General features: G+C 37.1%; 1 protein-coding gene across 2 annotated transcripts in view; it reads left to right on the top strand.

Moving 5' to 3' along the window:
• PDZRN4 (PDZ domain containing ring finger 4) overlaps positions 1-12,961 on the top strand; it is a 386,476-nt gene that overhangs the window by 354,818 nt on the left and 18,697 nt on the right. For both annotated transcript variants that reach the window (XM_008951057.5, XM_034936022.2), the window contains 2 exons: positions 9,630-9,728; positions 12,677-12,739. In XM_008951057.5, the coding sequence (XP_008949305.4) occupies positions 9,630-9,728; positions 12,677-12,739 (162 nt within the window). The remainder of the gene's footprint in view (positions 1-9,629; positions 9,729-12,676; positions 12,740-12,961) is intronic.

Here is a 12,961-nt window from a genome sequence, read left to right as displayed (position 1 = left end):
CTCCCTTTTCTGCCCAGGACTTTGGTTATGAGACCTGTTAGAAATCAGTCCTAATCCACCTCTCTAGTGTCCTCTCTTAATACATCCCTAAACCCTCTTAATGGTAGCCAACACTGAACTTCTCACCCTCCATGTAAACAGTAGCTTCTCTCTGGAGCATCCCCTTTTGTGGCTCATCTTGCCTCTTGATTCATCCCATCTATCTTTTACCACATATCCCATTGCACTATAGTGAATTCTTTATGTGCTTAAGCCTCCGTCTATAGACAATGATCTCTTAAATGACCATTGGACTATAAGAATGCATCTCTTAAAAAAGCAATCTTCAGAATTAAAAAGTGTGTGTATGTGTGAGAGAGAGAGAGAGAGAGATCTGTGTTCAATTTCTGATTCTGATGGTAGTTGCTGAGTGACCTTAAATAAATTACTTAATGCTGGCTCTGAATTTCCTCATTTATAACATAAAATTTGTAGATAATACCTACCAAAAGCAATTGGGACTACAGTCCAAGAAACAGAAGACCCAAAACAAATGCTTAAGGGAAAAAGGAGTTTTATTGGCTCTCCTTGCTAAAAATTCCAAAGGTTTATTGTTTTAGATATAACTTGTTGCAGGGGCTCAAATAGTGGCACTAAATTTCAATCTTTCTCCATCTTTGGCTTTTATTCGCTTTTTTGAATCCATTCTCAGGGTCTATATATTGTGGCATGATAAAGCTTTGAGCTACTCCTGATCTACATTTTTGTGGTTCAAATACAATAGAAAAGACAAGTGTTCTTTTCCTAATAGTTTCAACAAAAGTCATGAACCTGATTTTGATGGGCTCGAACTAAATCCTCATTTTTGAAATGATCACTATACCCAGTGAACTAAATAAAATGCACTCATTAGCTAATCCCTAGATCACAAGCCCAGCCCTGGAGCTGGAATCAGCCCTGAACAAACACATGGACTAGAAAGAAAAAGGTGTAATTCTGCAAAATAAATTTAGGGTCATATTTCCAAAAAAACCGTGAATAAATGCTAGATGGACCAGAGATAACTACTGTGCACTGTATTATCCTATCAGATTCTTAACAATTAAATGAAACATTATTCACAAATCATTTAGAGCAATGTTTGGTACAGAATAAGTTTCCAAGTGTAATCCATTGCATGTAGCAGGTGCTAGGAAAATGTCCAGTGAGTAAAGTGAATAAGTAAAAACTGAACATGCTAGAGGAATTCTTAGAATGAGTAACTTCATAGATAATTTTGTTTTAATTTTACAGTTCATTTTTTGATTACTTTTCTTGTTGGCAGAGATAAGAGACTGGGTCACATCTATTGTTTGTACAGCTTTCGGAACGTATTCTACTTAATCTAAGACAATTATGCTGCTGTACAAATATAGCAAAAGCAATTACACCCTACACCCAACTTCGCTTTAGCAGTTAACTAATTCAACAAACGCATGTGGGGCTTCTCATAAGCTCTCAGTCCTCTGCTGGTACTAGAAATGCAAAGTAAAAGAAGGCAAGGTGCCATCATCAGAGAAACAAATTTCTTTTTGTTTCATATCTAATGCTGTGGGATATAATAACAGACCTAACAGATAAAGACCTTCTTAGAGAACAATAAACAGGTAATTTTAAAACTAAACATATTAATGAAATACAAATTTTCTAATTAAAAAAAGAAAGAAAAATAAATGCTCATAATTGCCAAGAAGCTACTACATCAGTGAAATTTTGATAGAGGACTTCAGGACCCCTATTTCAGGAAGAGTGATGGACAGTGGTACCATCTGGCAATTAAGCTGAGAGCTGAAAAATGAGAAAGAGCAATATACTATGAAATCAGAGGAAGGTGCTGTTTAGAATTCAGACCAGGTCCCTTAGGTGGAATGTGAATCCCAACTCCACTTTTGACTTGCTGTGTGACTTTGGGCCCAAGTTCTCTCTGTGGCTTCTTTTCTTCATCTATGAAATGGAAATAATGATAACTGTGTTTAAGAACCGATAGGACAATGACACTGCTTGCATTCAAGCCCTTAGCTTCTCTTGCATGAACTGGTAACATTCGCTTAATCCCTCCAACTCACCCACTATGCTAGTGCTGAAGTCATCTTTCTAAACTACAAATATGATAGTTTTATTTCTTTTATAATAGCCCCGTTTACTTTCTGCAAAGAACCCAAATTATTTAATAGGGTGTAGTCATCCTTCCGTGATCTGGCCTTTGCCTACCTCTGCAGTTTTAGTGTTCACCATGACCCCTCACCCAGCCCAATCTTAAACTCTTAGCTTCGCACACATTAACTACGTAAAGTTCCTCTAACATGAAATGCTGTTTCCTACCTCTGTGCCTTTGCATGGTCAATGTTTCTCTGTTTGGAAATTTGGTCTCCTTGGTAAACACCAAGACTAATTTTATGATCTCTTCAAAATTTGCTGGATTCTTCCAGTAGCCCCCAACCTAGAACTGACTACCATGTCCACAAGATTTCCCTCTGCCCCAGCCCATATTGATGATATTAATGTGTGCGTGAGTGTGTGTGTGTGTGTGTGTGACAATGAGAGTGATCTAATGAGGATACTGAAATAAGTAATACAGGATAAGAAGGAATAATTCCATGAGATAAATTCTTGAAAAATAATAAAGGAATGGTTTACAGAGCATGAATGGAGGCACTCAACTTTGGTAGGATTGGGGATTTTTCTTTTGCTGTATAGAAAGGCAGCCCAGAGAGTCTTTCTACGTACAAATGCATGTGGATTGACAAGTGGAGGGAAGACACAGAGGTTTCCATTCCATGGTTTCTTTTTCCTCCATGAAGTCTAGAACAAGATGACCAGCCAAGCATGAAGAGAGAGAAGGGCACGGTAGCAGAACTGCAGACAGAAGAGGTACGAGATACCAGACTGGGAGAGCAGAAAGTTGAGGTCATAATAACCCACTAGGATCCAGTGAACTATCAGATAACGTCATCAACTAAGAGTGGGTGGTTTTTGTTGGAAATTTGAAAAAGGAGGAATTATGGCACTAGTTCCTTTAGCATGTGAAACAGCAACTTGGCAAGGAAAGTGGAGTATAATTGTCGGGCAGCATGGATTGCCCATTTGCAAATTGTGGTAATGAACATACAGGGAAAGCAGTCACTATGGTCGTCATGGTGTGCATCCCCTCTGGGACCATGTCACTGCTTAGCTGGGGAAGCAGGGAGGTGAATACTTGGTCTTAACCACAATTGACCTTCTTCTGGATGATACAGTGGACAAAGAGAATAGGGTAGTTGAGGATTTCAGAACTCTGCCAATGCTTTTTATCTAGAGTCATGTTGCCATTTTTGTCCCAAGAAAGGCAGGATTAGATTATTGTTTAACAGATTGAGTTGGTGTAGTGTATTCTTGGTTATCAAAATACTCGTATAGCTTTGGGATTTTGAACTGGTAAATATTCATGATGTGTGAAAAATCATGATACATACTGTACGATCTCAGTCTCATAAAACTGAATGTTGTGCCTACACATGCACAGGACCTAGAAGAACATGTCAAACTATAAACTGCTTGTGATTGTGAATGACTTTGCTCTTTGCTTCTTGTGTTTTTCAGTTTCCTGTAATGCACATATTAACTTTTTAAAAATAAAGGTTATTTTAAAAGCCAAAAAAAGATACTACGTCTAACTGTGAATTTCAAGCTGCATCAGGAGACAGGAGTGAGCCTGAGGGAATTATTGACAGTGAGAAGGGGAAGGGTCAACAGGTTCAAGCTCTAGCGAGAGAACAAAAGTGCTGGAGTGGGAATGCAAGAGCATTTGAGCTGACCAGGAAGTGAAGTGCTTAACATTGCTATTTTTAAAATAAGGCAACTATGAAAATGACATTTTATGAATGTCCTCTTCTACACATTGCTTATAGCATGTTAAACTATTTTGATGGAGATGTCCCAAAAACTGACATGTGAGTCAGGAAATCAAATCACAAATGGCCGTGGATAGTTAGCAATACCTTTAGGAACCTAATAAATGATCATTTTAATATCTGCTAAAAACTCAACATTCAACTATGAAAAACCTTGGATTCTGGATTCTTCCAAAGGTAAACCACATGACACTAACAAATAGCAAAGTAATTGCAATTTCCTCAAAAGATACAACAAGCAAAATAGAGAAGGGGGAAAAAACCTTCCTGATGTAAACAGAAGTGTCTTCCTGGTTTCCTTCTATAGCTTTGTTCTTTGTTTTAGACAGATTGCTTTTGGGTGGAAGCCCATTCTAGGAAAGGTTTCCATGCAGTCTGCCTGGTTCCCTAGTTGTCACAGCAGAAGTAATGACACAAAATTTATGGATCATGGCCAGGCACGGTGGCTTATGCCTCTAATCCCAGCACTTTGGGAGGCCAAGGCTGGCAGATCACTTGAGGTCAGGAGTTTGAGACCAACCTGGCCAACATGGTGAAACCCCATCTCTACTAAAAATACAAAAATTAGCCAGGCGTGGTGGCAGGCACCTGTAATCCCAGCTACTAAGGAGGCTGAGACAGGAGACTCGCTTGAACCTGGGAGTGGAGGTTGCAGTCAGCCGAGATCATACCACTGCATTCCAGCCTGGGCGACAGAGTGAGACTCTGTCTCAAAAAAAGAATTAAAAAATAAAATAAAAACAAAATGTATGAATCACTTCTCACTTACTTCAATTTATGTTTCTCTTTTCTATTCCTGGTCCAGATTTCCTGACATCGATTGTTGTTTGCCAGCATCATGAATTCATTTCCTCCCCCATTAACAGTAGAGGCAAAAATAATGTTTCCTTCTTTGTTAACGTATAAAATCTACACCAAATAGGTCATTGATGACTTTTTAAGGGGATTCAGAGCCCACAGTGAGAAGCAGCCAACCTGGGCCTAGAGAAATGTGACTGCTTTCTTTCCCAAAGAATCCAGAATGTCTCTGATTCTAAGAATGGGAAATTGGAGGTTAAAAGCTGCCCATATTTCAGAAGACCCTTGAAAAAGAAGTAGTCAAATAAACAGGCGGGGTTAAGGATGTTAGAGAAAAGACATGACGATAAGCTTTAGCTTTTACCCTTATGTCTCTACAGAAATGTGATTTAATTATTAGTTGCAGCAACTTGTTATGAATAATTTGGAGTTGGAGGGTGCAAACCTGAAATGTTTTGTCAGAGGGATTTGATATTCCAGGAGTTTCGTGATTTATTTTTCACTAAGTATTATCCCCAGATTCCATTATGCAGGAGATAATGATACTGAAGCAATATTTTTATAATAGACTATCTAGCTTTCTCTTAGCTGTGGGCATTAAAGTTTTAATATTTCTCATTTGATTTATTTTTTGAAATAAGTGTTTTATTGGAACAACAAAGCATATTTCACTAGTTGCTAATCAACATTAAAAAATGTAAGATGATATATGATTAACACTCAGATTGAGCAAAAGTGCATGTATTGTCTAATAAATGAAAACCAGGAAAATAAATAAAGATATGGACATAAAAGACCCTACATTCCCCTGTTGTCAACTGATATAAATGGCTAGCGTGTCTAGCCCTAGCTCTTCCTCAGACTTGAATAGTGCTGACTGCATTTGAATTTTCTTACGAAGAGGAAAATCTTTATGGCATGCATGGGCCTAAAGTTTGAGAACAATGCTGCTTAAAAAGCCAATGCTTTTTAAGCAGTGTCAACTCTTGTTTCTTTCCCCAGTAAGAGAGAGTTCTATCTAGAAAGCATTTTTTTTCTAAGTTTCTCATTTCTCCCTAGACTCAATCACAAAAAAATATAAAAATTTCACACCACTGGAGTACAACCAATGTATGTAAAAATCCCATTTGTGTCATTCTATGATTAGAAAGATGTTTCACAGCAAGCTTTAATAACAAACTCTAATCTTCTACTCCACCTTCAACCTATATATAATCAATTTCTCACAATATTAGATGCTGAAGTTTGATTTTTTTTAAAGAGACTTTAGACGCGTCCCCAGAATAGCACGTCTTGAAGTACATTTAAGTCAAAATAAATGTAGTTTCACCAGGTGTGTGAAGTGATTCTTTCACTCTAGTGACAAATGACTTATGGATGGTTAGCGCTGCCATCCATGCAGGCTTGGCTTTGATTTGTATACACTCATGAATTGTCTCCATGGAAAAATGTACAGAGGTAGCATTTCACTTTTATGTGTTTCATCAAACAGCTTCCAAGTGACAGAGGGAAAGGTATGAAAGTTGTTAGGGAAAACATTCTCTATTACCAGGAGGTTGTTTCTTCAGAAGTCAGAGGCTTGTGTGTCCTGTGAAGGGAATACTTAATTAAACCTGTGCTGCAGAATTCCTTTCAGATAATCAAAGTCTTTATAAAGCCACCTTTGCCTCCTACAAACAAAATTGTCTACAGGTAGCTGCTTATGAGTTATTTTGACATAGAATTAAGGGAACTTTGATTCTAAAATGTATGTTTCTGTGTTTTAATATAAACTATGTAGTATCTGAGACAATCTCAACCAAGAAATACAACTTCACACTTGGGACTGGTGTGAGGTGGTTTGCGGGTTCCAGGAAAATCTAACTTGGGTCTCTTATGGTGCCTGAAGGCTTTCTGCCAAGGGTTTAGTCCCTTGCATTAAGGCTTTGTATTTTCAGCCTTTATTAATATGCGCTAAAGCCTGATGGGGTCACATGTTAAGTAATTGTTAATGATGATTCCTTTGAGAGATATTTATGTATCAATTATTTTTATGTCTCAAGAGTTATCTGTGAGAGAATGGAAAATCACACTGAATGCCAGGTTTTGTTAGGGGACAAGCAAAATGGCAAATCTATAATACTCATACCTCAGGGACTCCAAGCAGCTGAAAGGAAATAGGAGGGTGTTGAGTGTCTTACAAAGGGGAATATTGGAAACAAAGACCATGGAGATAACTTTGAGACCTGTTTCACAGTTTTGGTTTGGTCCAAGGTAAGGAAAATATTGAAAAGTTACTTTGACCTGAGGACCTTAGTCTCCTTTCCTCTGAGATACTTGGGTAAGTGCTTTGATTTGTGGTGTTGAAGAATTATAGGCAGATTGTGCCCTTTTTGTTTTAATACATTCACTCAATTTTATTGCCAAACAGTTGTTCTAAGCAAACACCAAAGTCAAAGTACACCATTGAGAATGTGGAGAAAACGTTCAAAAAAGAATGTCCCCCCCCTGAAAATGTCTTCTCACAATACTGAGAGTTGCTTCCGTGCTTTGTTAGGGCATTGAAAGTCGGTGGATCTCAGCTTTGGCTACAGCTCCTCATTTGTGTTGATTTAAAGGTCCCAATCTCAGCTCGTTTTGGAGTGTGTAGGTTTCCTTATTGGCCTCTTAGGAATCACTAAGAGATACTCCTTGACTATATACCTTGTTGCTGTAATTGAAGCTATTTTGTTGCTATAATTCCTTCCTAATGTTGCAGTTTTAGTCAAGTATTCTTTCCCTCTGGAGGCATTAATTATTACCAGTTTTGAAAAGAACTTTGCTTGGTGTGTACATTTTTGCTTCTGGTGCCAAATCATTTCACTGTTTCCTAGTCTACATCTAGGAAAAAGGATGTTTCACCTTTTCTCTTTACTGTGCAGCCTACACTATAACCTTTTTAAGCACTATAATATAGAGTATCTTTGTCCACCAGTCAGAAAGTCAGCATTCTTCTTAGTTTCATGCATTTCACTAATTTGCAGTACCTATCTCAGAATAGAGGATTTAAATTTAGTTTTATTTGCTATTATCTGTGAAATTATTGGTCACTGGAGTTTATGAGAGCAAATCCCCTTGCTAAGGATTTACCCATGATGTACAGCACATCATTTTTAAACAGGTTATTATCCACTGACAAGGACTTCATTCAAATACAAAATTGAAAAGGAGGATATATACTCAAATGTACAGAGTGTTCTGGGAAATACTCTCTTGTTTGAAGTTAAGTAAGTTTTCCTTCATTTTGTACTGGTAACTATTTCAGATTTTAGACAATTAAATGAATACTTTTTGTCTTTATACATTTGGGCTGCTATAACAAAATACCATGAACAGGGTGGCTTCTAAACAACAGAAACAAGTTTATCACAGTTCTAGAGTTTAGGAAGTAGAAGTTCAAGGCACCAGGAGTTTTAGTGTCTGGTGAGGGCCTGTTCCTCATAGAGGGCACCTTCTCACTGTGTCTGTCCTTACATGGTGAAAGAGGCAAGATAGCTCTCTGGGGCCTCTTCCTAAGGGCACTAATCTTTTTCATGAGGGCTCAGCAGCTCTTACGACCTACCAAAGTTGATTACCTTTGGTAATCACCTACCAAAGGCCCCACCTCCTTGGTAGGTAAAATATGTTGAAACCCTAACACAAATTGTAGGGAACACAAACATTTAGACCTTAGCACTCTATTCTTATCAACTTTCATAATCTTTACACACACACACACCTCACCTCTATTTCCAATCAAAGAGGAAAGACTACCTACTTATGGTTTTACAAAAATCTGTGTGCACCTGGAAAGATTTTTGAAATAAAATTAGTCACCCTTCAGCTAGTTGTTACTGAGTGCCCACGCTGAAATATCCTGTTCTAGGCACTGGAGAAAGAGCATTAAGCAAGACAGACAAATTCAGAGCTCCCACAGAGCCTGAGTGCTAGAAATTGATCCAGACTTCACTTCTAATTTAAATAGACATTGTTCTTCTTCATCCAATTATTTACTAATGGGTCTTATATTCTACATCCAATAGGAATAAATTCTCCATAATTAGTGTGCTAATTTGTGTTTTAATCCTTGGAAATATGTAATTTATCCTGAAGTCATCTGCTTCTGAAAGTAGTACAAGTCCATTTCATTATATAAAACTGAAATACACTGAAATGTATTATTATTTTACTGAACATAAATCAGGAAATGAATTCAATATACATTACCTGAGGACTGACATTTCAAGCCCTTAGCCATGTGTTTCAGTAAATGTATTTTCTTGTTCATTTACTGCTTCATTTTGAATCATTGCCTCTGCCCCAAATGGCTTTTGATGTCTCTCCCTTCAGCCTGGATGAACCCATTTCTTTCCAAGAATGAGAGTTTCTACAAACTAATAGAAAACCTTAGCCTGACCTATACAAAACGCTTATTATCATATTGTGTAGAACTTCAGAGCAGAATTGATGGAAACGGCTTGGTATATCTTTTTTTTATTATTTGAACTTGTTTTCTTACAATACAAATAAAAATATGTAATAGTAACTCCTCATGTTTTTATGAACATTTTGCCACTAACTTTGACATTCTCAAATATTTTATTGATTCCAGTATATTCATGTATACATGTATTTGATTTATACATTATTGTGTAATTTTTAAGCAGTTTTGCATTGACAGCTTGATGCAAACAACTGTGTATCTCCAAACTTACAATAAAAATATAAAACACTGGCTTCCCTACATAGAAATCCATGCTGAAAGAACATTTGAATAATATTGGTTAAAAAAAAAAGTTAATTTCCAATGTTGGGCAATAATTATTAATACTTGCCAGAGTGACCCAAAGAATATCAGTGAGTTCTCCATTCTGCTGCAGATTTTCTCTCTGACATAAATGTCATCTGTGTGTGTTGTTCTCTCAGGAGGTCGAGTTGTGTCGTGTTAGCAGTCAAGAGAAGCTGGGCCTGACAGTCTGTTACCGAACAGATGATGAAGAAGACACCGGCATTTATGTCAGCGAGGTAAGAAACGCCATGGAGGGGAAATTCGAGGAGGGAGACTAGGAAGAACAGAGCGAAATGACTCACAATGAGAAAACCCTTCCTTCAGAGGCTTGAATGTGAAGAATTGGAATTGGCCATGTTCCAAAACGTGTCACTTTCAATTAGGAAAGTAAATTATTCTGCCCAAGTAATGTAATTATTATGAGCTTGTTTAATGTGAACACTTTCACCCCAGAATCCCAGCAAGGAAAAGTGCAAAAGTGGTAACATTGTCCAAATTTGAATAAATTCCCATAAGAATGCAGCAAGTCCAGCAAAGTTTTTGATCCTCAAACATCTGTCCTTCCATTCTACTGTGTCTTTTATGAGTTCTACTAACAGTAGCACTGGCTAATTGTTTTAAATTACTACTCACAATAATCACATCTTTTACTCTGCTGATGGCATTGATACATTTGAATACCCAATGAGTGCATCTATTAGTTTGTTTTATTCAACCCCGCAAGTGAGATTCCACACTTGATCTTAGGCAAAGACCAAGAAGCAATGCACAAGTGAGAGTCTAAAATGTGAGATACTGTTAGTGTTCATTCCTTTTAAAGACTGTGAAGCAAATTGTATTACAAGAGATGATTTTTTAAAACTCGCAAAAAGCATTATTTTATGTGAAGTGGGAAGGAATGTTTTTAAAAATTTAGGCTGGGCACAGTGGCTTATGCCTATAAACCCTGCACTTTGAGAAGCCGAGACAGGAAGATTGCCTATGGCCAGGAGTTTGACCCTGTCTCTACAAAAAAAAAAAAAAAAAAATTAATTAGTCAGTCATGGTGGCATATGCCGGTAGTCCTAACTACTCAGGAGGCTTTGGCAATAGGATTGCTTGAGCACAGTAATTCGATGTTACGGTGAGCTATGATTGTGCCACTGCACTCCAGTGCAGTGACACAATGAGTGACAGAATGAGACCCTGTCTCTAAATATAAATAAATTAAAATTAAATATGCTTATGATAAAAAATTACATACTTATATGTGCAAAACATATGTGTACATATGTTTATATATAAATGCAGAAGTTAGACAAACTAGATACTAATTGCTGCTCTATGCTGTTCTGAGTTTTCTTGGCCATAATCTTGAAAACGTTACCTAATATACTGAGCTTCAGCTTTCTCAACTAGAAGGTGAGTACAACAGTGCTTATCTTATTGTTTTGATAGACCTGCTTAGAATGTGGAAGAGATAATGTAATTAATGTATTTAGAAAACAACACAACTGTGTAAGTGTAAAATATTACTCTTTATCCCTCTGCCAAAAAATTTACTGACTGGCTTCTGCGATGGAAAAATCTCCAGATAATATTCAACTTATGTACTTCTTTTAAATATGCAATTAGGATAATTCCTCTGATTAGGGTGAGGAAGTATAAGGAAACACCTGTGGCATTATCTTTTGTAATATGTACAGAGGTAGGAAGGTAGAAGTTTAATATTAGTTTGATTACAGTTCTAAAGATGAGGCTTTAGATTGTGAGTGGTTTTTAAATGGGATACAGTTCATGAATCACCCTTCACTTCCTTCTAGTAAGTCTCTATTTACTATTTAAATATGTCAGAATTGGAGCTGCACTTTTCAGGGAAGGGAAAGAAGCCACAGGATCTGAACATATGTACTTGGAAGGAATGTTTTCCTTTTACCTCTTACATGTAATTATAGTGTCACTTATTCTTGATTGATGATTTAAGACTCAATTACTAGGTGGCACCCATAATAAGAAAGTAATATCTAACATATGGATAGGATGGATCAACCTTATGCTACACTTGAAACAGTTTGCTTAAAAAAAAAGCTTTGATGCAACAAGCCTAAATAAAGTTTGAAGCCATCACATGAAATCTGATAGATGAAATTACCCCCAGTGAACTATAAGTCATCACTCAATTTAGCCCATTAAAATGCTGATAAGCTCCTAATACAGCCTTAAATATCTATACATTCTAAAATAGTTTATAGTTAATATACTTTACCCCACATGTAAAGTAGTACTGAGTAATTAAATGCATGGATCAGATGTGCGTGTGTGTGTGTGTGTGTGTGTGTGTTTCTTGAGCAATATAGGTTGTAAATGTCTTTATATATAAATTAATGTGCCCATGAGACATAATTCTCTTTAATAAGTATGGTCTTGGGCCGGGCGCGGTGGCTCACGCCTGTAATCCCCGCACTTTGGGAGGCCAAGGCGGGTGGATCACAAGGTCAGGGGATCGAGACCATCCTGGCTAACACGGTGAAACCCCATCTCTCCTAAAAATACAAAAAAAAAAAAAAAAAAAAAATTAGCCAGGTGTGGTGGCAGGCATCTGTAGTCACAGCTACTCGGGAGTCTGAGGCAGGAGAATGGCATGAACCCGGGAGGCGGAGCTTGCAGTGAGCGGAGATGGCGCCACTGCACTCCAGCCTGAGCGACAGAGCGAGACTCCGTCTCAAAAAAAAAAAAAGAAAGAAAGAAAAAAAAGAAAAAAAAAAAGGACAGACTTACACTATAGCTATCAGCTTTGCTAAGACAAAAAGTAAATTTCCTGGGTCCAGAGAGTCCTAGCATTACCATCACCTCACGTCAACTGAAGATCATGTGTGACAGTTGGGATACAGAAATGAGTGAATAAATGTGAAAAAAAAAAAGAATGAAGGGAAAAAGGAAAGAATAAATAGAGGAATGGTGGAAAACTGGTCTTCAGATTAAGTTCTGCTCTAGTCCTCACAATTTTATTCATGTTCATTCTAAAATAGCTCATTTACATTTTTAGAATCAATGAGTTTTGTTGGAGAGAAATATGACGTATACTGTCACAAATCAACAGAGAATTTTGAAACAGCTTTTTCAAAATATATTTTAAAGCCATATTTTTAAGTTCTTGAAGGAATGTTTCATACCTAGTTGAAGATGTATGTCCTCTTCATTACAGGTTGACCCAAATAGCATTGCTGCCAAAGACGGCCGGATTCGAGAAGGGGATCGGATTTTGCAAGTAGGTGTTATAGTAATTTCCTTTAGTTTCCCACAATCTGTCCAAAGTTACTATTTTACTTTGTTTCTTGTAAACTGTTGAGAAAAGAATTTGTCTTTGCTTTTGGATACTAACATCTACAAAACCAAAAAAAAAGTGCTGTCATTTAAAACTAATTTAGGATGGTGCGAGATATTAAGAGTGATTAGCTAATAATTAGTGGTTCAGAATACCATCTCTGGA

This window comes from Pan paniscus, chromosome 10, assembly GCF_029289425.2.
Source record: "Pan paniscus chromosome 10, NHGRI_mPanPan1-v2.0_pri, whole genome shotgun sequence".
NCBI classification, from domain to species: Eukaryota; Metazoa; Chordata; class Mammalia; order Primates; family Hominidae; genus Pan; species Pan paniscus.
Note: the sequence above shows the minus strand (reverse complement) of the source record. Positions and strands in the feature narration are given on the sequence as shown.